This window comes from Mustela putorius, unplaced genomic scaffold (genome assembly GCF_011764305.1).
Source record: "Mustela putorius furo isolate JIRA1106 unplaced genomic scaffold, ASM1176430v1.1 tig00537227_pilon_pilon_pilon, whole genome shotgun sequence".
Classification (NCBI taxonomy): domain Eukaryota; kingdom Metazoa; phylum Chordata; class Mammalia; order Carnivora; family Mustelidae; genus Mustela; species Mustela putorius.
In genome coordinates, this window is record NW_025422368.1 from 5,360,011 (window position 1) to 5,385,417 (window position 25,407).

Genomic DNA, 25,407 nt, shown 5'->3' on the forward strand with positions numbered 1-25,407 from the left:
TCTCAGTGTCTCTCAGCGAAAATGCTGTGGGCATTTTCCATGAGGCAGACCTTCCTTCTGCAGGATGGTCATCATCTTGCCTTTCTCCAAATGCTAATAGTGCCCCTTGACATTGTGGCATCCAAGAAAAGGGGAGGGGAGGGAAACCCTGGTAAGATTCCCTCACACATTTTCAAAAGTCCCCCAGGGCCAGTAGGGCCCCCAGTGAAGAATCACTGGTCCACTGAACCTGTTTCCTACTCTGGATTCTTAACTTCTTGATCTTCCCTATTTCTTCAACCTGCACATTGTCTGTCAGGGCCTTTTATCCAGTCCCAGCCTTATCATCACGCAGAATCCATCTTTGGAATGTACACTGGGAATGCCCTCTCTGATTGCAGCCTCCTGTCCTAATACTGTTCCACTCTTTTATTCCCACTGATGCTGCTCTTGGGCCAAAACAGGACCCTCAGGCCCTGGATTTCGATCTCCTTCCTGGTTTCACTTCCTTTCCTGCCTAGGAAAGGTACAGTTGGTCGCTTCAGTGCAACTCGCACGCCTTCCTCAGATCCCTTCCCACCACTTTCTTCTGTCATCCACCCCCTGCCCGGGCCAGTTCTCAAGATAGAGGAATCACGTCTTGTAGCACTGATGAGAGTTAGGAAGTTGGAAAAAGCAGTTCATCTTCGGGGCCTTCTTAATCTTGCAGAGAGAAAGCAAAAAGCAATCTTAGAGGTCACCTTTTTTTTTGGAGGTCACCTTTTCATAGCATAGCAGGGTGACTGTCTTTTCTCCCTGAAGGTTATAAGGGCAAAGGACAGCTGTGCAAAACTGTAAGCCCCAAACCCATTAACAGAATCAGTGTGCCAGGCACCCTGCTAGATTCTTAATAGAAACAGATACTATTTCTAATCCTAACAAAAACTGTATGAGGGAGGGATCTTAGGCCTGTTTCATAGCTGAGAACACAGTGAGCGTACAGTAATTGGATTTGTTTCTATCTAGTATTTTTCATCTGATTCGCATATTCTAATGTACTAAACAGGTTTTGAGGAATGAACAGAATTGTATTTGGTAGGCTGAGAGGACGGTGATGACATTGCAGAGAACCACAGGACATATAAGGCACAGAAGTACTACAGGGTGACAGGGTGTGATGTGTACTTAGGACAGTAAAGATTAGAGACTCCGCCTGGACTTCTTTTCCATCTCACGCTCAGCAGAGACTCTGAATCGACATTGCTGATACTGCTTATGGCTTTTAGAGTTCACTCACCATAGGTTCCCAAAGCAGATTGCCAGACTAGGTTCCACAAAGCAACTACTTACCTGGTGACCTGATTTTCCCTTATTTTCAAACACCCCCAATTATGGGGTTTAGAATTCATAAATCCTCCACAAGACTACTTAAGAGACTGTAGGAAACCTTGGGAGGTTTCTGATCAGTAATTAATGTAAAAGTGGTATTTGGGGGAAACTTAATCTGGCTAATGTTTATAGAATTAGCTGGGCTTTACTTTCTCATTTTTAGCACATTTTACATTTATTTGTAAATATGATAGAAGTTTTTCTAGCATCAGAGCTTGTATCTTATGAGTCCTCTGTAGCTCCAGACTTGTTTCTTTTACTGAACCTCTATACTATATAAATCATTAAATTTGAGGTAAGAAAGATCCTATTAATGAGTCCATTCAAGCGGCTAGCTTTGGTTTTACTCACCGTTGACTTCAGCATGACATAATCCTTTGCTTGATTAAAATGTTACTCTTTTGGTGGAATTTGGTTTCTTGGCAGCAGATTCCTCTTTGACTCTTATATTTTTGGAGGTAAAGGGAATCTAGCTCAGTGGTTTCCAACCTATCTTAATTGAGTTCTTCAGAGGAACCTCAGGGGCCAGTTCTGGGACAACGGGAAGATGTGAAGGGCTGAGCCTGAGACCTTCCACACCAGCCATCCTGCTTTGATCTCTTTCATATGTTAGGTTCTGAAGATATCATTTGAAGAGAGAATTCTGCAGTGAAAAGAGTTTTAAAATCCCTGATCTGGCTAACCTTTGCCTCATTCCTCTCACAGACAAGAAACTTGATATCCAGCAATTAGGATGCAGTACACACCCCAAGATAGTGGCAAAGCTGAATAGAGCCCATAGATCCCTGCCCCCCATCAGCCTCCCCTCATGTCACAGTTCCTCCCGCTCTTGTGATAACTTTCCCCATAACATCGTCTGAAGAAAGAACATGCTTTATATTTAGTCTTCTCTGACTGTTCTTCCTTCATTAAGAAAAAATTGACCCCCACATCTCTCTGGCTAACTTCCTCTCCCCCACGCGCACACACACCCCCACCACCATTTTTGCTTCTCTGTAATATTTTAGTGGTGAAATAGTTCCAGAGGAAAATACATTGCCTAAAACTTGGGAGTTTCCATTATCCTTTGCTCTATTTGAGGGCATACAAGCAAGAGTCATAGCTCAGGAACTCTATTCTGGCCTTAGAAAAGTTCGAGGCACTGTTATTACTGCCAAGATAATTTTAGCGTCCTCCATCAGCTGCCTGCCCCACAGCTGAGCATTAATGAGCAGTTGCAAGATTAAATTCTGTGTGTGAAGAAGAGGAGACTGGAGGACAATCTGGAGAGGGAAGAGGGATGAGATTTTAATTATAGAAATGTCACTGCAAATATTTTTTACCTCAAACTTGGGTCTTCACAATGCCTTTCCCCTCCCCAGCCCCACAACATCAGCAACCTTCAGGTTTTATCATCAGAATAATGCTAGTTGCTCTGAGTTCCTTTGAGGAAAGTCTGAGGCCTGAATCCTAGTCTCACACTGAATTCAGCAGTATGTCAACTAAGCCTTTCTTAGCATCCTGAGAGTGCAAAATGGAAAAAACCCCAAGGCAATGACTTGGAGGAAAGCAGAGGTATGCAGCCTTTCCTCCCTGTGTATCTACTATTTAGCAATAGCTCAGAAATGAGGGGTGGGGAGATTGGAGAGGGAGTTTTAAAACATAATTCAAGACAGCCACCAGCATATATACCTGTGTCTTGCAGATGGCCTCAGTGCTAAAAGAACAGGATTGAAGATGAAAACTATTCTGGGCTTCTTACTTTAAATCTATGTTTCTGTTAAGACAGTAAAGGGAAGGGAACCTTTGAGCTTATTTACTCAACTAACCACAGTAAATACTTTGCCTTGGAGAACAATTGACTGAAAATAAACCTGTCTGCTAATTGGCTCTGCCTCTCATAGATAGTATTATTGCTGTAGTATATACTGTAGATGATTACCCAGGGGGGTGTGGAAACAAGATTCAAGGCCAATTGTAAGTTCCTTTCCTTCTGTAATCCACTTTTCCCCTTGCATTTCCATTTTTAGAGACTGTCAAACAGATATATTAGTGCAAGTGGGGAAAATATATGTACAGGAACATTCATCAAAGTGCTATTTGTAATGGTAAAAACTGGAAACAACCCAAATGCGCGTTAAAGGGTATGGGTGAATTAATTATATTTATAATGGAAGAGGACTGCCAGGGTTCCCTGAGCCTTCTGTCCTTGTAGCCTTTGTCTCGCATGACTTCTCAGCACTTTGTCCTTCCTACATTTTTCCTTCTCTTGGCTTCTCTGGCAGTTTCCTTGTTTTCTACCACCTCTCTGTCTTTCCCTTGTCATTCTCTCTTATCACCTCTTTCTTCTCTTCTGAATTCTAAATGTTAGAGTCTCTAGGACCTCTTCTCGCACTACACACTCTTTGTAGATTATATCATTCATATACTCCCATGGCTTTACCATCTGTGGACAGACAATTCCTAAATTTATATTGCTAGCTCAGATCTCTCTTCTGAGCTCTAGACACATGTATCTAATCACTGCTACCACCAAATAGCTAACACTGAACTCCTTATCTCCCCCCTCCCCAAATTTGCTCCTCCTCCAGAATTCCCCATCTTAATAAACAGTGATTCCATTGACTCAGCTGCCAGAAACGGGGGAATCGTTCTTAACTGCATCTACGCCCTCCCTCATGGCCAATCCTGTTGATTCCACCTCTGAAATACATCTCAAGTCTATTCACTCTCTCTTCAAGACCACCAACCTGGATCATAGCCAGCATCACCTCCCACTAATGCCACATCCTTTCTCAGCCCCTCCAGTCAATTTTCCAGACAGTCTCTGGAGCACTATTTTATTTTAGGCTACTTTTTAACTTTTTAAATTATCAGTTTCAGAGGAGGAACTTAGTGATTCATCAGTTGCATATAACACCCAGTGTTCATTACATCAAATCCCCTCCTTAATGCTCATCACCCTATTATCCCTCCCCCCTACCCCCTGCCTCCAGCAACACTCAGTTTGTTTCCTATGATTAAGAGTCTCTATGGTTTACCCCCATCTCAATTTTCATCTTATTTTATTTTTTCTTCCCATCCCTTATGTTCATCTGTTTTGTTTCTTAAATTCAACATATCAGTGAAATCATATGGTATTTGTCTTTCTTTAATTGACTTATTTCAGTTATTTAGTTCCATCCACATTGTTGCAAACGGCAAGATTTCATTCTTTTTTATGGCTGAGAAATATTCCATTGTGTATGTATACTACATCTTCTTTATCTACTCGTCTGTGGATGGATATCTGGGCTCTTTCCATAGTTTGGCTATTGTGGACATTGCTGCTATACACATTGGGATCCATGTGCCTCTTTGAATCACTATGTTTGTATCCTTTGGATAAATCCCTCGTAGTGTAGGGTAGCAGGGTAGTGAACTGTAGAGTAGCTCTATTTTTAATTTTTTGAGGAACCTCCACACTGTTTTCCACCAACAGTGTAAGAGGGTTCCCTTTTCTCTGTATCCTTGCCAACATTTGTTGTTTCCTGACTTATTAATTTTAGCCATTCTGACTGGTGTGAAGTGGTATCTCATTGTGGTTTTGATTTGTATTTCCTTGATGCTGAGTAATGGGGAGCATTTTTTCATGTGTCTGTTGGCCATTTGTACGTCTTCCTTGGAGAAATGTCAGTTTATGTCTTCTACCAATTTCTTGACAGGATATTTTGTTTCTTGGGTGTTGAGTTTGATAAGTTCTTTATAGATTTTGGATACTAGCTCTTTACCTGATAAGACATTTGCAAATATCATCTCCCATTTGTTAAGTTGCCTTTTACTTTTGTTAACTATTTCCTTTGCTGTGCAGAAGCTTTTTATCTTGATGAAGTCCAAATAGTTCATTTTCGTTTTTGTTTCTCTTGCTTTGGAGATGTGTCTAACAAGAAGTTGCTGTGACTGAGGTCATAGAGGTTGCTGCTTGTGTTCTCCTCTAGGATTTTTATGGATTCCTGTCTCATGTTTAGGTCTTTAAGTCATTTTGAGTTTATTTTTATGGAGCATACTTTAAAAAACATGAATTGGATCAGCGCCTGTTCCTTGTACCTAGGGTGATGTTCAAAACGCTCACCATGGCCCACAAAGACTCTGCCTCCCCACACCATTTCTTGCCCTCTCCCCTTCTCACTGTGCTCCAGCAACACTGGAGTTCTTTGTGTGACTTATACACCTGACACTTTCTTGCCTCGGGGCCTTTGCATGTGCTAGTTTTCTGCCTGGAATGCTTCTCCCACCACACCCAACCCCAACCCGGGCCTTGTTTTGCCTGGTTAACTCCTCTGGTCAAACTTCAGATCTCAGTCTAAAGGTCATTTTTTTCAACAAGACTTTCCTTCATACATGCAACACACACGCGCACACACACCACCCACTGCCTTCTCAATTTGGTTCTTTTGTTAGGTTGTTTCATAATACTGTGTTCTTTTTCTTTGAAGGATTTATTGTTATATGTGTGTGTGTATATATATGTGTATGTGTGTGTGTGTGTATATTCATGTGCTTGTGTGTTTAACCTGTAAGCTGTCTGAGAGCAGGAACTGTATCTCTTTGGGTTATTTCTTTTCCTACTTTTCTCTAGTGCTTGGAACATATTGCTTAAATGAAAATTCAGCTGTTCTGAAATGGAGAAAGGGAGATGCCAAATAGTATGTACAGGGCTGCCTGGGTGGCTCATTCAGTTGAGTGTTGGACTCTTGGTTTTGGGTCAGGTCACGATCTCGGGGTCCGTCCCGGGTTTGAGCCCTGCGCTGGGCTCCATGCTTAGCAGGGCATCTGCTTGAGGTTCTTTCCCTCTTCCCCTGCCTCCCCTCACAGTAAATAAATCTCAAAAGAAAAAGAATAGTATGTGTGATATTATCCCACATTTGTTCTTTTTTTAAAAAATATGTATTTTGGATGCTAATCCCTTATCAGATATATGATTCACAAATATTTTCTTTCATTCCATGGATTGCCATTTCATTCTATTGATGATTTCCTTTGAAGCACAGACTTTGTTACAGTTCAGTTTGTCTACTTTTTCTTTTATTGCCTCTGCTTTTATTCCAAGAAATCATTGCCAAAGTCAATCTCATGAAGCTTGGTCCCTATTTTCTTCTAAGAGTAATTTTATAGTTTTAGTTCTTACACTTAGTGTAAGTCTTGAGTCCATTTGACTTAATTTTATATGTGGTGTTAGGTAAGGGTCCAACTTCTATTGTTTTTGCCCATGGATATCCAGATTTCCCAGTATCACTTGTTGAAAAGACTGTCCTTTCCCTGTTAGATGGTCTTAGCACCTTTGTTGAGAAGCCTTGGACTACATATGTGAGGGTTTATTTCCAGGCTGTATTCCATTCCATTGATCTATATGTCTGTCTTTATGCCAATATCACACCGTTTTGTTGTTGTTTTTTAATTGTGGTAAAATGTATATAACACGTAATTTATCATTTTAACCACCTTTAAGTATATAATTCAGTGCATTAAGAACATTCACATTGTTGTGCAGCCATCAGCACCATCCCTTTTTCTTTTATATAGCTGCATAGTATTCTAAACAGGAACAGGTTGTATTTTCTTTACCAGTCCTCTGCTAATTGACATTCAGCTTGTTTTCAGTATTTTGTTGTTACAATTAATGCTATGACAAATAGTCTAACATAAAAGTCATTTTTGCTTTTGTGAATATATCTATAGGACAAATTCTGAAACAAAATTGATGAATCACAGCACTTGTAATTTTGTGATTTTTGTAAAATTGACAAAATGCCTTCCATAAAGGTTTTATTAATTTACCCTCAGTATTTAGCTTTTTTAAAAAAATTTTGTTTATTTGCTAGAGAGAGAGAGAGCACAAGCAGGGGGAGCAGCAGGCAGAGGGAGAAAAAGACTCCCCACTGAGCGAGGAGCCTGATGGGGAACTCAGTCTCAGGAACCTGGGATCATGACCTGAGCTGAAGGCAGATGCCTAACCAACTGAGCCACCCAGGTATCCCAGTATATTAGCTTTTTTTTAAAAGAAATCTTTTCCTACTTCATAGGTGAAGAATTTTAGTGTAGTTGGAATTTTCTTTTTGAAATTGAACATCCTTTTTGTTTAAGAACCATTTGATATCCTTTTGTGTGAACTGTAGATTTGTATCTGGGCCCATTTTTCTACTAAGTTGTTTGTGGTTTTCTTATTGATTTGTAAGGGTTCTTTTTAATATATGAAAATTAGTCATCAGTCTGTAATATAAGTTGCCAGGTATCTTTCCAGCTTGTCACTTGCCCATTATCTTCCATAACCTATTTTGGCCAATGAAATACCAGAGATTTTTGGAAGCCTTTCATCCTACTTTGTTAGAAAGCTCTGGTCAGTTGCGGAGTAATTCCCAGCCTGGTGAATGAGATGCTTATTAATATCTGATTGTTAAAATTCAAACAGTGTCAGAACTGGAAGAGACCTCAGAAATCTTCTCACATAGTTATTTAATTTTATAGATGAGGCCCAAGTAAATGGAGTGATTTAACCCAGGTTTTATAGCAGCAGGTAAGCATATATATATAGAGAGAGAGAGAGAGGGAGAGAAACCTTTGACTATATTTGAATTATTATGTGCCAGAACCAGGGCATTTTTCTGGTCCTCATTTTGAACGAGTTATTCTGCGGAACACACACTAAGAGAGTTCTGAACTTACAAAGGTATTTTTGAATGATAAGGGCCTTTCCCCATTCTGCTTTTTATCTTTTTCTCTTACTTCCTTTTCCTTCTCCAAATGTCTTGTGAATTCAGAAATTCTACCTTAAGACAGAGAACAAGTGGGCCTTTTCTAAGGTGTGTTGATGCTGAATTGTAGGCATGTAAGCTCAAGGGAGTCACGGGGTGGGGATTCTCTGGGTAATAGCCCTTTCCATGTTTGACTTGGAGGCCCTGAGGAAGCCAAGTGAGGTGGTTCTGGGTGGTCTGGGGATTTGCTGCAGCCTAGACCCCCCCAGCCCATCTTTGTCTTCAAAAGGAGAAAACCTAATCATCCCTGAAAAGTCCTGGGACTTTAGTTGTTTCTCAGAGATCTTCTGGTCCAAGTAATAAAGATGATTAAAGTAATAATAAAATTAAAATAGTTAAACCATACATGCCTGTTTATCAAATCTAAGACGCCATCCCCTGTAGCCTGGCCACTATTTTATGCATCACCAAGAAAAAATACTACTAATTAAAAGGACCGATGCTTTCTTAGCACATAAACTTTTCTCACGTATCACCCTTATACATACCTAAAACAGTAATTTTTCTTTCAATACCAAATTATAGTATAATTTCTTTAAAGACATTTAAGCAACATTTAAAACATGTGCAATACCATCAAATACATTGAGCTAAAGTGACAATACTAAAAGCTTAGATTAAATTCACACATGACCAGGAAGTATAAATACCTCTGCATCATTTGGCAAGAATTAGAAGATCTGAGAGGCATTAGTGTGGGGGAAATGTGCATCCTCGGGTCAATGCAGTGTTCTATCCTTTGACTAATTCCAAAGCCTTATTACACGTGTGATCTCAGTCTTCACAGCAACATGGAAAGTAGATCTATAAAGCCATTTTCTAGGTAAGGAAGCTGAGACTTGCCAGAGATCACAGTTAATGAGTGATTAAAGTAGGACTTAAACCCCAGACTTTCTGCTCTACCTAGTCATTTGCCGGCATTTGACCTCCTCGCGTTGGATCTTTCTGTTAGACCAGACTAGATGACTGGAACAGTGCCAGAAGTGAGGGCCACTCTGATTTTGTGTTTCTTCTGATAGAGTTGATTAAAGACACTTGCTAGCAGAAATAGATAGGCAGAAGTCATTTCATAAAAGATTTAAAAAGTAAAAATATAATTTAATTGAGGACATTCTCTTTCTCCCCCTATTCTCTGAAGGTACCAGAAAGCGGCTGAAGAAGCAAACATGGAAAAGAGGAGAAGTGTAAGTACTGAGAAGCCCCGGGGCCTGTGGAGCTTCCCGAATGGAGCCTGGGTGGCCGAGCCACCTGCAGCCTCTGTGGGGCTTGGGCTCCATGTCAGCTGAGCAGGGCCTGAGGCCAGCTGGTCTGAACATGTGCCACTTAACGGGAGAATGTGGCTCGGGTGCACGGAATCTTATTTTTCCACTGAAATTCTCCTTTTGAACCCTTTTTTTTTCTTCCCTGAGTTGAGTGAAAGATAGAAGACCAAGTGCTTTGCCTGAGGTTAGGAAAACGACTTACTACTTCTGCTCACATTAGAATACAGGGTCCCTCGGCTTCAGCCCTTGTTACAAATTACACCACCAGAATTTCTATATTTCTGCATTTAAATGGTAGCAGCTGTGCAGCTGTTGTCGTCCTCTGGGTTCTTTGTTTAAAGCACACTTCTTGACCCACTCTAGTTAGCAAATTTCTCAGCTGCAGGATCCATCAAAGGCAAAAACCTCAGAACAAGCTCTCTGCTTGTAACCATTCTGTGCTCTCCCTGCTGGCTAGCCTCCGGCTGGGCTGGAGCATGTATTTCTTTTGAAATCTTACTTGGTTTAGTCTTATGAGGGAAAAACCTCACATATTTGGGTAAGAATTCTTTAATTTGACTGGCATTGCAAAAAAATATCCTCCTGGCAGTTTTTAGTATCCAACCTATTTAAATTAGTATGTAACGTGCCCCTGTCAATTTGTTCTCTCTAAGGGGGTAATGCTGACCACGACTTTGGCTTAATTTTACTATAATTAAAAATTGGATCCCTCTGGTGCACTGTAAGCAAAAGCTACCATCATTTCACTCAACTGTTGATTTCTTTTCTTTCCTCCTCCTCTCTCCTGCCTGTTACTTTTCCTCTCCCTCCTTTCCTTCTTCCTTCTTCCCTTTCATTTATTCATTTAGCGAGTATTCACAAATCACCTACAACATGCCAAGCACTGTTTTAGGCATGCATACAGACCACATGACAACCATCATGGAGTTTTACATGATAGTGGGAGAGATGAACAATAAAGAATTTGTGGTGATTAGTGCTAAGAAACAACGCAAAGCAGGTAAGAGGGATAGAATGTAGGCTGGTTCAGGAAAGCCTCTGATGAGGGGACATTGGAGCAGAGATCTGAGGATATGAACCGGGGAGAAGAATGATTCGGGTGGCAAAGAATATACGCAAATGCCCCGAAGCAGGAACATTCTCAATGTGTTTGAGGAGTAGGAAAACGAGTCTTAGAGAGCCACTATAAAGACCTGGGCTTTAACTCTGATTACATGGGGCCTTTGGAGGGTTTGTATGCAAAGGAGTGATTTGATCTGACTTAAATTAAAAAAGAGGAGGGACTGCCTGGGTAGCTCCGTCAGTTAAGCATCTGCCTTCAGCTCAGGTCATGATCCCAGGGTCCTAGGATCATCTTGCACCAGACACCTTGCTCAGTGGGGAGCCTGCTTCTCCCTCTGCCTGCCACTCCCCCTGCTGTGCTCTCTCACTCTCTGACAAATAAATAAGATTAAAAAAAAAAAAAAAGAGAGAGGAGAAAGAGACTATAGGAATATTGGCAGAAGCATGGAGACAAATTATAAGACAATTTCAGTGATTTAGGCAAGAGAGGATAACAGATTGGACTGGAGTGGTAGCTCTATAGATAATGAAAAGTAGTTAGGATTTATACTGAAAGAGAAAGAGAAGGATCATGCATGGCAACAGTGGCTTGGGCTCAAACACCTGGAAAAATATTATTAATAGAAATGGAGAAGACTATAGTAAAAGCAGGTTTAGAGACGGGAAGATGGTAGCAGCTCAATTTGGGGATTGTTAAATAGGAAATTCCTTAAAGACATCCAAGTAGAGATGTTATGTAAGAACTTGTATATATAAATCTGCAACCAAAAGAGATGAAGGCTGAAGATAAGATGTGAGTGTATCAAAGGATCAGTCGTATTTAAAGACATGAGATGTATGCAATCACTTAGGGAGTGAATAGAGACAGAAGAGAAGAGGTCTGAAGATGGAGCTCAGGAGCACCTTGATGTTTCAAAGTTAGAGAGATAAGGAGGAAACAGCAAAAGAGATGGGGCAAGAGCAACTGGTGAAACAGCAGTAGAAACTAGAGAATGGATGCCAGAAGCCAAGTGAAGAAAAGGCTTCTTAAAGGAGAATTATTAGCAGACACACAGAGGAGCTGGGAACTGACCGTTGGATTTGGCAACATGAAGGTCATTGGTCACTTTGTGCTCTTTGGGAGTGATGGGATAAAGGCCTGACTGGAGTAGGTTCTAGACAGTATAGATAGATTTCTGCGAGTGTAGACAAACATTTACGGGGCATCTCATAGGTGCCAGATGCTGAAGACACAAAGAGGAATAAGATGCAGTCCTTGCCTTCAAGGGACTGTCTAGTTTGGAAAGTAGAGTTTATAATCCCAGAGCAATAAGTACCATGTTAGAGAAATACTCATGGTGGTGGGGGAGAATTTAGGAGGAACTCATAACCTGGACTGTGCCATGTAAGGAAGACTTCCCAGAAGTGGTGCCTGTCTAAACCCAAGGGACAGATAGGAATTAACTAAGCACAAGGGGCAAAGAAGTGGCAGAGGAAGTGACACATGCACAGCATGGAGACATGAGGACAGGACATTTGGCATTTGAAAAGATAATTGTCACATTCACCAAGATGGAGGACTCAGGAAAAGAAACAGATCAAAGGGTGAGGGGTAAAGAGAGGAGAAGGGAAACTTCGGGCTTAGACAAGGATGAGTTTAAGATGCCTATAGAATTCCCTGGTGGAATTCTAGGTAAGGAGATATCTGGCTAGAGTTATAGGGTAGGAGTCACTGGTGGGTAAAACCAGAAGGTAGATGACATCATCTGCAGGGAATAGGTAAGTGAAAAAAGAGGACCTAAGATGGAACGTTCAGGGACCCCAGCAAGTGGTGGGTTGGGGGAGGAAAGGGAACAGAGGAAGAGAAACCTGTAAAGACGACTGAGGAGTGGCCAGAGAAATGGGAAGAAATCCAGACAAAAAAAAGTGAGGGTATCTCACAGTAACCATGAAAGGATGGGGTTATTAAAAGGGGGAATGGTCAGTAATGTCAAATGTTATAAAAAGATCAAATAAAATAAAGCAGAAGTGTCCATTGCATTTGGCAGTGATGTAAACATATAATTAAGGAATAAAAAATAAACATATGAAGAAATGCTTAGGGGTGCCTGGGTGGCTCAGTGAGTTAAGCCTCTGCCTTCGACTCAGGTCATGATCCCAGGGTCTTGGGATCAAGCCCGCATCGGGCTCTCTGCTCAGCGGGGAGCCTGCCTGCCCCAACCCCACCACCTGCCTCTCTGCCTACTTGTGATCTCTATCTGTCAAATAAATAACTAAAATCTTTTTTTTTTAATAACTAAAATCTTAAAAGAAGAAAAAATGCTTAGTCTCACTAATAAAAAAAAATGTAAATTAAAGTAACCATGAGATGTAAGGTTGTAATCTAAACAGTTGGCAAAATTTTTTTTTATCAGCTAATATTCAGTATGTGAGGAAATAAGAATGCTCATACACTGGTAGTGATAGTACAGTAACCATACTCTACTGTTCTGTATCTTGCTTTTAAACACATAATGTGCTTTTTTATATCTTCCCATATAAATATATATATTTATAATACCTAAAAAATATATATAGTATATAGAAATGGAGGGGGTTGAGAACATATGTGCCACACTGTTGGCAATGGGTATCTTGATGGGAAAGGGTAGGGAAGTCAAATAAGGAAAATGAGAGTACATAGCCAAGGCATGTATACATTCCTATATTGATTGTGACTTTTCTCTCCCCCCCCAGTAAGTTTTTTTATTACTTTATTTTCTTTCAGACTGAGAGTGATTAGGTGGGGAGAGGGGGGCGTGGTGAAGGTCAGAGGGAACAGGAGAGAGAGAATTGAAGCAGGCTCCATGTCCATCTCAGGGCCTGACTTGATCCCACAACCTTGAGATCATGACCCGGAACCAAAATCAGGAGTCGGATGATTAACGGACTGAGCCACCCAGGTACCCCTCTTACTACTTTTGTAGTTGAGAAAATAGTAAGTTAAAAATAAGTAAAATGAAAATGTTAAAGAGGTCATGGGTAATCTTGACTGGAGCAACTTCAGAAGTGTTTGGGTGGTAGAGGAAGCAGGAGCGGAGAGAGCACACAAGTGCAAACAGCAAATACAGACAGTGCTTTCAAAATCCTTAACTTTAAAAATGCAAGAGACAGCAGTCACTAGAGGAACATAGAAAGCTGAGGAAGTGTTACTTTTTTTTAAGAAACTTTTTATTTTGAAATATTTTCAGATTTACAGTAGAGTTCTTAAGATAGTACAGAGAGTTCCCATATATCTCCACCTACCTCCCCCTAATGTTAACATCTTGCATAACTCTCAAACATTTATCGAAACTAAGAAATTAACTAATGCAATGCTATTAACTAAACTATGGAATTTATTCAGATGCACCAGTTTTTCCACTAATGACAGAGGGTTGCTTTTAAGATCCACTAGAAGCCTGAATTTTCTCCTGAAAACAGGGACAAATATCCATATGCATTTATAGAAGTGACTGACCAGATGAAATACTTATATTCTGCCATGGAAAGCAAGTTAGAGAAACATTCAGAAGCAACTGGGTACATTTATTCCTTCAGTAGACAGTGGGATCAGGTTACATGATAGCCTAGTTTTCCAGAAATTTACTTTTTCCTTTTTCTTCCTCTTCCACTTACATCTAGGAAACACAAACATAGACCATTAATAGTGCCATCAGTTATATTTTCAGGTTCCTTTCAAACATGTAATATGCCGCTTCTTGAAATCTGTAAAGTTTTTCAGGTTCCTTTCTGAAACATGTAAGAATCTTCCCTTTGCCTGGGTGGCTTGCAAATCTGTAAAGTTGGGCACTCATCTCCATAATGACATCGGGGCTTGCTCGGCGGGGACTTCTCCTTTGCCTCTGCCTGCCAGAAGCTCTCAGCTTAATAAATAAAATCTTTAAAAAAAAAAAAAAAAAAAAAAAGAATTTCTTCCCTTTCTTGGGGGCTGTATGTCCCGGTAGTCTGTGTTTGCAGCTGCACTGCTGTCTTCTACCCAACATCCTCAGCTTTTAAGATGAAGCTACCCCTGGCAAGAGTTCAGCACTAAAGTTTATTTGACCCAGCCTCTTCATTTGAATAGTGGAATAACAGAGACCCAAAGAGAGGAGAGGACTTACTTCACAGTCATACATCTCAGATGGGCAGTGCTGGGACACATCCCAATTCCAAGTCAAATGCTCCAGCAGAAAATGCATTGTGTTGCATTTCCAGGTTGTATCTAATCTGGATTCAGGAAGCCAGTTATGGTCCAGGGGCAAATCTACCAAGGTTCCCAGCCTTGCTGGGTAGAATGAACAGCGTGCTGGATGTCACACTTGAGAAAGGAGGCTATCGTCATGTAGTAACCCATAGGACCTTTGAAAACTTGCAGCCTCCATGGCTTCCCACTGCCTCTTCTAGGAAAATATTTGGGGAAAAGTTAAAACCAACTGGAATTTTGCCTTACTGTGTGCCCCACACCCCCACTCTGGAACAGTGGAGACTAGATAGAGAATAGAAAGAACAGTAAGAGACTGTAATCCAAGTACAGGACTTGGGAGTCAACTGGATACTGTGGTTGATCATTATAAGGTGTGGCTGGAGGAGTAGGAAGGACCACCCACTAGATCTTAATTGTCACCACTTACTGGGCACCTATTTATGTCCAATACTACACTACATGCTTTAATATAGACACATCTGTTCTCCACAATAGCCCAGTATGGTAGGTTCCAGAAATTAAACTTGCCCAAGGTCACTTGTCTGGGTGGGGCTGGAATAGACTTAGTAACACGTGTTCTTTGGAGAACGTGGAAGTGTGTTATAATCCCTTCTCCAGTGGTAACCCAGGCCATCTCAATACAACGCTCTTGCCATTGTGCAGTCCAGACTGCTTTCAGCTATTGCTTTTATTCTGTATCTTCTTGCTTCTTTTCCTTCCCCAGAAGGACTGGAGTCACTGCTTCTTCCCCGTTTTTGCTCTCCTCGGGTCCTAAAGACTGGCATCCTGGTATTGCCTGGGTATGCTGCCAGAAGGGATTTTTAGGGTGTGGGGCCTTTCATGCTCTCAGACTGCACAGCCTCTTTTGTCCCCACTTAAAGACTTCTGAATGTGTACCCTTAAGAACTCCTTTTAATAAAAGAGCACACTTACTCCTTGTTACAATGCCCCCAAGGGATGTCCTCCACCCAGGCCCTTTTTGGGACACTGTCTATACCCTATTCCATAGATCCCTCTCTTCCTGGTCATCCCAAGTAAAGTAGAAGTGGTCATTTTTGAGCTGCTTATAGTAACATCAAAGCGTTCTAATATTCTGTCGATTTTTGTGATAGGATGATGATGTATAGTTCTATTTTATATTCATTTGTGTTACATAATGAATACAGATGCCCATAATCCACATCTGTTAACATCCTGATGTCTTTTCTTCCAGACTACTTTTCTATGCTTATAAATATACATTTATATTATAAAATAGGATTATGTGGTCTTAAAAATTTTTTTTTTAAGATTTTATTTATTTGTCAGAGAAAGAGCACAAGCAGGGGGAGCAGCAAGCAGAGAGAGAAACAGACACCTGCTGAGCAGGGAGTCCAACTCAGGGCTTGATCCTGGGACCCTAGGATGATGACCTGAGCTGAAGATAGGTGCTTAACCAACGGAGCCACCCAGGCGTCCTTGTGGTCTTAAAATTTGCTTTTTTCCACTCAAAAGTATCTTTATGAGCATCTTTCCATGTCAGTAAATATACTTGGATCACATGATTGCTGAGAAAAGTAGAGTCTAGTTACCAAGGCAAAATGCCACTTAGAGTGGCAGGGCTCCTGTTTGGTCTGGACATGGGCCCGGCAGGTGCAGCTGGAGACCCAGATGACTCATCCATTGTGTGGCAGGAGGTAACATCCAGCAAAGCATGCTACAGGCGATAAGGCAGCACCAGCATCCAGTTTAATTCTTTTCCAACAAGAAGACTCTTCACACTTTCTGTATTTCTAATCCATTCATTCTTCCACCAGTGAATCATCTTGTCAGTAAAGATTTAAACACTAAAATCAAGCAGTTTTCCTCTGTAAGTTTTTTTTTTTCAGACCTGGGTACTATTTGATGAAGCAGTTCCTGCAGTGTCTTCAGGAGAGTAATAGGGTGAGAGATTTAATTCCCAATATAGCTGCTAATCCTGTTTAATTCCCGGAAGTCTTTCAGTCCTAGGTGGTTTGTCCTTTCTTTCTTAGTTGAAAGACCGGTGAGTCACAGACCACAGGAACAGAGGGCACAAAGGTACTGGAGTTCGTGGCTTATTGGGAGGTAGTGCTGCTCTGTTTATTTATAGGAACGCTTTCAGAGTATGGGACATTGGATTTTACTTCGTCAAGCATGTTTCCTCTGTTATCCTGGTACAGCCCTGGCAGTTTCAAGGTTGTTTGCAATCTTACATGTATCAATTAATTCCATTTTGACCCAGGTGAAAGTGACCTCTCTCAGATGTGTAAGTGTGTGTCTTTCAATCCAGAAAGTGAGTGGTAGTGTTTTCATATGCAGCTTGGATATTTGTCTACCAGAGGATCTGTGAAACAGTAAATTTTCTGACAACTGAGAATTTACACATGGACAGACATAGAGAGAAGAGCAGAGGGGGAAAAAAGAGGATTAGGTTCTTATGTAAAAATAAAATTTGTTCTATGCATGTAGATTATGTCAGATATAATGAAATACCATTTATGCAAATACATGTAAAAGTTTGGTGAGTTCTCTCAATTTCTTTTTTTTTTCTTTTTTTTTTTAAAGATTTTATTTATTTATTTGACAGAGAGAAATCACAAGTAGATGGAGAAACAGGCAGAGAGAGAGAGAGGGAGAGTTCTCTCAATTTCTACCAATACTTTCAATCCTTGATGATACTATCCACAATTACAGTACTATATAGTTTCAGTTATACTGCGCCTTTGTCATATTTAAAAGAAAGAAAACCCCAGCAGAATTCCCCATGTAATTTTGTGACATGCAATGATGAACTTGTATTAATGTATATCTGCGGGGTTTAAAGTGTCCAGTATTTTGCTTCCTCTTTCTTGTTTTCCTTATTAATCTTTGGATAAAAATCCCTTGTTTCCCATGTAACTATCATTAGATTTGGGCTCTCCTTTCTTCTCATTTTGTCCTTATAAGGCTATCCTGTTTTATCACTTCCTGCTTCAGCTCCTGACTTTTTCTCTCTTCCCCTCTCCGTCTCCCGTCTCCCGGGCTGGATGCTTTCTCCATGTGGCAGGGCTGTAACTGTTCACAGCTGTCTGAAACGCCAGTGGACCAGGAGCTGCTTAGAGTTCTAACTTTCATTTTACAAAGAACAACATGTTTGAATGTTTCACCAGGCAAGTTATAACTGGCACTGACTTCTTGTTCTTCTAGAACACTGAAAATCTTCCCCAGCACTGCAGGAGGGGAATCCTGACTGTGTTAAAGAAGAAGTGGGAGAACCCAGCCCAGGGCACAGAGTCTCACACAGACGCCCTGCGGGACGGCAGCGCCGAGGTCAGACACGGAGGCAGCGGTCCTGCCGGTGACTTGTCTAGAAGCTCTGCCTCTGAGGCCGAAGCTGACCAGGAAGGAAGAGCCCACCCCAGACCTAGACTTGGATCTCCTCCTGAAGCCCTTACTCAGTGTCTGTATCCCCGCACTGAGGCCAGTGAGCGTCTTAAAGACCACTCGAAAGAAAGTAAAAAAATGGAAAATTGTCTAGGAGAATCCAGGCATGAAGTAGGAAAACCTGAAATCAATGAAAACACAGAAGCCTCAAACAAAATAGAGAAATACAATGTTCCGCTGAACAGGCTTAAGATGATGTTTGAGAAGGGTGAACCAGCTCCCACCAAGGTAAGGACTGGGCCGGTGGCAGGCTTGAGAAAGTCAATTCACGTGATTTAAACAAAGCTGTTTTTCTGATCTAGACAGTTCGATTGATTCAGAATTAAATGAATTAATGAAAAGTCTCGAATTATTTACGTAGATGCTAAGGTTTGCCAATCTTTGACCCAGTTTCAAGTGAAACTTACACACTGGGATTCAGGTTAATATCTAGAAACAAAGAGTTTGATGCCGATTGAATCTTGTGTTTTTGTACGCGTGCCCTTTTAATTTGTCTTCCTGTGCCTTTTGTCATTTGTAGCTTTGGGGGGTGGAATTACTGCTGAATATCTCTCCGCATGGACACAGCTGCAGGCTGAGTGTTAAGGCCAGAGTTTAACATTAAGACTGAGGCTCAGTTGTCTCTTTGCTAGCTGCCTCCTTCTCTTCTCAACTTCCTCATCTGTGCCTCCCAACAAATGTTTTCTATCAGCTAAAATCCTCTCCCAGGAAAAATCAATGAGGATAGCCAGACTAGCTGTAGCCTTCAGGAGTTTTGACTTGCAAATGCACAGGGTTGCATTTTCCTACAACTGCTAATGAAATTTGAGCCTTCATGTGGATTACAGACCGGGTACCCAGAGGGAATTACTTAACTAGAAAATGAGTTACATATGCGGGTGACTTATAACACAATCCAGGGACTGCAGAACTGGTAAATTTTTCCAGTTTTCTCATACTTTCCTGCATATCTGGCTTTGTACTTGGGGATGGTTTGTTACAACAGTCATTATAATGAAATAAACAGATCTGACAGGAAGCAAAGCCCTCATTTTCTCTAGATTCCATCTAGATGGGAAAGCTGAAATTTTTTAAGCTAAATATTTGGCCCAAATCCCTACATGTGTGAAGTAATGGTATAAGACCTGCTTTCTGAGACAAAAAACTCTCTAACTCATCCTCTAATCTTCAGTTTTGTTTGACGTGACTTCGTTTCTCTCTTCCCATGACTTGCAGTGCCTGTAGCTTTCCTGCCTAGGAAAGTTCTTGGGAGTTTAAAGGATTGTCTACTTTGAGGATATAGTAAGAATTTTTAAAGGGTTGCAAACCTAGAACCCTTTCCTGTGCATGAGTTTTAGCTCTATTTTAACATTAAAACCAGTTGGCAAAAGATGGAGCCACAAAGTGGTTTTATGACTTTCCTTAAAACTCTCATCCCTCTCAATTTTTAGTCCTCTAGGCCTGCCAACTCCCTCTTTCTCCTTTATGGTCTTAATAAAATAAATAAATAAATAAATAAATTTTAAATTTAAATGGGAAGAAGAATTTTAAGTGGAAGGAAAAAAATGTCAGAACTCCTAAATAGAGAGGAAGGGGTTTTGTTGTGACTCAAAGCACCATTGTAAGCCTCCTCCTCAGAGACCCTGTTAGGGGCAGGACGGCTGATGTCATGCCAGAACACACAATGTCGATTCAGTGCAAAAGCCTGGTGCGTGTCGAAACTGGCCTAAGGTAGGAAATGACTGGGATTGCAGCAAACAAAAATGCTGATTATGTGTAAGGATCTGGTGAGAGACTTTTTTCTCATAAATGTCTGGTGAAAGATGGGTCAGAACAAGCCTATCACTTTGTGGCTGGTCAGAATAGAGAAAGACTCCTCATGTAAGAAAAGATCCTTCTAGATTTCTACTAGCACAGAGCAGGTAACTTGATTGTTAATGGTATAGGAAGATGGGGGCGTGGAGGGAGCGTGTCTTAAGATTGACCTGGGCTTTCTTAGGTGCCCTTTAAAACTTCCTGATTAAACAGTCATTTGCCACTTAATGGACTTCTTAGTAAAAGAGATCTGCCCTTGGTTTTATAGCTATTTCTAAATAAGCATCCTTATCCACGTTAGACCCATGGGTAGTTTACTTTAAAAAGTATTGTCTAATATTTTCAAAAAATGTTTAAAAAGAAGTTTTGTCTACTTTAGCCTAAGGAATGACTCATTAGTTTGAAACTATGTTATGGCTATTATTAATATAATTTCAGCTTTAATATGGATAAGGCTTTAATCGGTAAGTTACATAATTGGCTCTTTGGAAGAAAGCTCTGAGAAATATGGTAGGGACACTAGAAATCTCTTTAGGAGTAAGAGTCTGTAAGAGAGAATGTATACCTCAGAGCTAACAAATGAGTACCTCCGTGAGATAAGTAAGTAAATACGGTAGGTACAAATTGTGTGACTCTTTGGTTCCTGGTTCCGTAATTAAATTTTAGAGAACTGGACTGAATCTCAACTAACTAACTGGGCAGGGTCAGGGAGCACATAGATAATGGAAATAATGTTCTAATGTTGTGTCTTCCTAAATCTTTTTCTCAGTTATTTACAGGAAACAAAGTTAATTGGCTTGAGTTCCACTTTTCTTAGTCTCTCTTGTTCCCTTTTGCCTGAGCTGGTTCTGTTCTTGTCCACTTTTCTTCCTGGTCTCTGCCCTCCTGTTTTTTTCTCTCTCCTTGTGAAATCTCATCTCTTTCCTTGACTCCAAGAGGTGAATCCCCAAACTAGATTCTAATCCTTAGTTCTTAACCCAAGCTTCAGCCTCATATTTCTGGTTGCCTGCCAAATCAGACATCTCTCCTTGAATATCCCTTAGGCAGCCACATTCAAAAAGGCTAAAAAAGAATCCATTGTCTTTCCAAAAAAACTTGCTTTACCCCGGTGTTCCTTCATGTATTACCATGCACCAAATCTCTTTGTCCTTAAAATTTGAAATCAGTTCTCCCTTCTGCCTGCCTCCTCTTCCCAATCAGTCACTTACTAAGCCATCTAAATAAGCCTACCCTTGGGATGCCTGGATGGCTCAGTCAGCTGGGCATCTGCCTTCAGTTCAGGTCTTGGAATCGAATCCCCACATTAGGCTCCCCACTCAGCAGGGAGTCTGCCTCCCCCCCCACCACTTGTGTTCTCTGTGTCTCTCAAATAAATAAATAAAATCATTAGGTAAATAAATCAATAAATAAGGCTACCCTCCACACATCTCTCAAATATGGGCCATTCTATCTGGTATCATAGTATTGCTCTGACCTTCCCTATCAGCCTCTTCTCTTTCTTCCCATGCATCCTCTACACTGTTGCTATTTATTTTTCTAAATAGAATTGTACATTACTTTACTCCCTCAGTCAGAAACTTTTGATGACCCGGGATACCACCCAGGCAGTCGGTTAAGTGCATCTGACTCTTGATTTCTGTTAGGGTCATGATCTCAGGATCACGAGATCGAGCCCCATGTAGGGTTCCATACTCAGTGCAGAGTCTGCATAAGATCCTATCTCCCTCTGCCCCTCCCACTCATTCTCTCTCTCTCTCACACAAATAAAGAAATAAATAAACCTTTTAAAAATCTGAAGACTCGAACCCATATTCAATATTTGGGTCTTCCACAGTCTGAGCTCAACCTATCTTTCAGTCTCAGAGCCAGTCTTACACTTAAACCCTGGATCACTCCTCGCTCTCTAAATCAGTCATGCCTAGTCCCCATTACGGCCTTCTGAAATCTTTCTCCTCAAGGTCAGTCAAAATTGGGAGACCTTGGGGCGCCTGGGTGGCTCAGTAGGTTAAAGCCTCTGCTTCGGCTCCGGTCCTGATCCCAGAGTCCTGGGATCGAGCCTCTCGTCAGGCTCTCTGCTCAGCAGGGAGCCTGCTTCCTCCTCTCTCTCTGCCTGCTTCTCTGCCTACTTGTGATCTCTGTCAAATAAATAAACAAAATTAAAAAACAAAAACAAAAACAAAACAAAACAAAACCTGGGAGACCTTACCTTGGTTTCTCTCAGATAAATTAACCCTTCTATAACCTATAGAATTTTCTTTTTACTTATGTTTGGGCATTTATATCATGCTTTCCTTTAATAATCATGTGTAAATTTGTATACTCCTGGAGCACCTGGGTGGCTCAGTCAGTTAAGCGTCTGACTCGATTTCAGCTCAGGTCATGATCTCAGGGTGGTGGGATTGAGCCCCCTATTGACCTCTGCACTGAGGCAGGAGGGGATTGTGCTTGTACCTCCCACCCTGCTCTTCCTTCCCTCCACTACCTCTCCTCTATCTCTAAAAAATAAAATCTTCTTGGGGCATCTGGGTGGCTCAGTGGGTTAAGGGATTGAGCCCTGCATTGGGCTCTCTGCTCAGCAGCAAGCCTGCTTCTCCCTCTCCCCTCTCTCTGCCTGCCTGTCTGCCTACTTGTGATTTCAGTCTGTCAAATAAATAAAAATAAAAATATTAAAAAAAATAAAATAAAATATTTTAAAAAATAAAAATAAAAATAAAAAAATAAAATCTTCTTAAAAAATTTATATACTCAAAAAAAAAATTTGTATACTCCCGAAGTCTGTAATTTCTTTCAAAAAAGTAATGATGTTTTTCTTCCCCAATGGTTAGTACAATGACTTAGCTCTTAGTGCTTACTTAATAAAAGGAAGAAACAAATCTTAGAGTTCAGACAGCTTATAAATAGTAAGAACTGATTAAGTGTTCTTCCTTACTTATTCTCTACTTTTAGTGAATGGATACATCATTCAGGTCAGATAGTTTAGTTGAACGTGATGGCTCTAATTCCTAAGAGCAAATGAGCAGTGGGTGGATTAACCTACCGTCATTACTAGGAAGAAGAAACACCCCCACCCCAAGCCCAGTGGCTTATACTGAGGTGGTCTAGCAATCCTAACTTCATGTATATGTTAATCTGGATTTTATTTTATTTTTTTAAAGATTTTATTTATTTATTTGACAGAGAGAGAGATCACAAATAGGCAGAGAGACAGACAGAGAGAGAGATGAGGAGAAGCAGGCTCCCTGCTGAGCAGAGAGCCCCACGCGGGACTCGATCCCAGGCCCCTGGGATCACGACCCGAGCCGAAGGCAGAGGCCTAACCCACTGAGCCACCCAGGCGCCCCTATTTTTTTTTTTTTTTAAGATTTTATTTATTTATCAGAGAGAGAGAGAGCACAGGCAGACAGAACGGCAGGCAGAGGCAGAGGGAAAGGGAGAAGCAGGCTCCCTGCTGAGCAAGGAGCAGGATGTGGGACTCGATCCCAGGAAGGCAGCTGCTCAACCAACTGAGCCACCCAGGCGTCCCTGATCTGGATTTTAGATAGCTGAGATAACTATCCTGGACATCCTTTTATGAAAAAGATAGCTGATTAAGTAGCCATTAACCAACATTTGCTTATCCTCATGTTGATATTTGAATTCATAATCTTTAGAAATCAGGATGTGGGGGCACCTGGGTGGCTCAGTGGGTTAAAGCCTCTGCCTTCAGCTCACTGTCATGATCCCAGGGTCCTGGGATTGAGCCCCGCATCGGGCTCTCTGCTCAGCGGGGAGCCTGCTTCCTCCTCTCTCTCTCTCTGCCTGTGTCTCTACCTACTTGTGATCCTTGTCAAATAAATAAATAAAATCTTTAAAAAAAAAAAAAAAAAGAAAGAAAGAAAGAAAGAAAGAAAGAAACCAGGATGTGGTTATTAAAAAAAATTAAGTACCTCTTCTTTTATGCTCTGGAATGACCAGGAGCATGTAAGGAGCATGTGACAGGCTCATTCAGTATCACTTCTTTCTGTTTGGTTCCTAACATATTTGGTTCACACAATCCTTGGATAGGAAAGACCAAATATTTGGGTGACCTTTTTCTGCCTTCATCACCTATTTAAATTATTATCTTCTGCTTTGGTCAAGATCGAACCACTTAGGTGTAATGCAAGAAAATGAGACTACACTGTGAATATCTGTTGATACTTTCATACAGATGTGGAATACTTCTTCTTCCATGAAATATTTCCATTTTCTAGGAGAGAAGTTTGATAAAGGAAGAAAGGAGAGGAGAGGAAAGAGTACCTCCTCACCAAAAATCACTATTCCTAAAACACGTAATCTCACTCATTTGCTCACTCTTTGGAGACTAACCATGGATGGGAAGTCACAATGAGGAAATAATGATGTTTGTCCATAAGTGAAAAGAATTAAACTATTTAGACATTTTTTCTTTCTCCTTTCCCCCCATTATTCATGATATATTTTAATGCTACCAGTTAGTCATAATTTAATTGTGTTAACTTGTTTTACACTACAAAGGCAAAACAGTACATTCAGCTAAAATAAAAGTATCTAAAATAAAAATGGAAGTTTCCCTTGTCCCAGCCCCTTGTTCACTTGTTTGCTGCTTTTTTCACTTTGGAGTTCTAAGCCCTTAAACTTCCCTTAGAATTTCTGTTCCTCGAGGCACTTGGGATGGCTTAGTGGGTTGGGCCTCTGCCTTCTGGGCTCAGGTCATGATCTCAGAGTCCTGGGTTTGAGCTCGTGGGGGGGGGGGGGCTGCTTCCCTCCCTGCCCACCTGCCTCTGCCTACTTGTGATCTCTCTCTCTATCAAATAAATAAATAAATCTTTAAAAAAAAAAAAAAAAGAATTTCTGTTCTCTTATCACCAGGCTCATTGTATGAATGGCTAGCACCAAAACACCAACAAAATCAGCACTTGTTAATATGAGAATAAAACCATCCTTCTTCAAACAGTCCAAAATTTTTCTGATTTTCTTCATGTAATTTCCTGGAAGTGACATTTGGTATTTGGTTTAGTTTTCTGTGACTCATACAGAACAGTGTGTACATGCTGGTGTCCTGGAGTAAGCCCTTGAGAAAGGAAGGTAACCAAGCTGAAGTCTGATCTATGTTCATTAGATATTTTGTCCATAGCCAACCAATCTGTAATCTACATCAAGGAAACAGTTTTTATTTGCCTTCTTGAAGAATGGGTAGGTGTCTGTAGGGAATCTGTACATTGTTATAAAATTATCCATGACATTTTATTTTCTTCTTTCTTGGTTAACAACTACATGTGTTCTCTTACCCACTTAATGTTATCTTAGTAACATTTTTCTTCTGTGTCTTTAATGGCTTAAATAAGTTATTTGAAATTATATTCCAAGAAGAATAAAATTCCGAGGATATTCATAATTGCTATTAATTGCATACTTTTAAGCTATAATTTTAAGATGGACTTAAGGAGGAAAGGGACTTGAATAACTGTCAATATCACTGTAGGGTGTTTCTTTTGAGAGAAAGCATGAGCACAAGCAGGGGTGGGGAGTGGGGAGGGGCAGAGGG

The 25,407-nt window shown here is 40.8% G+C and overlaps 1 protein-coding gene across 5 annotated transcripts in view; it reads left to right on the forward strand.

The window, feature by feature from the left end:
• The window catches only part of LIMA1 (LIM domain and actin binding 1), a 92,565-nt gene that overhangs the window by 38,183 nt on the left and 28,975 nt on the right, over positions 1 to 25,407 (forward strand). For all 5 annotated transcript variants that reach the window (XM_045073025.1, XM_045073026.1, XM_013049167.2 and 2 more), the window contains 2 exons: positions 9,256 to 9,301; positions 17,832 to 18,296. In XM_045073025.1, coding sequence (XP_044928960.1) covers positions 9,256 to 9,301; positions 17,832 to 18,296 — 511 coding nt within the window. The remainder of the gene's footprint in view (positions 1 to 9,255; positions 9,302 to 17,831; positions 18,297 to 25,407) is intronic.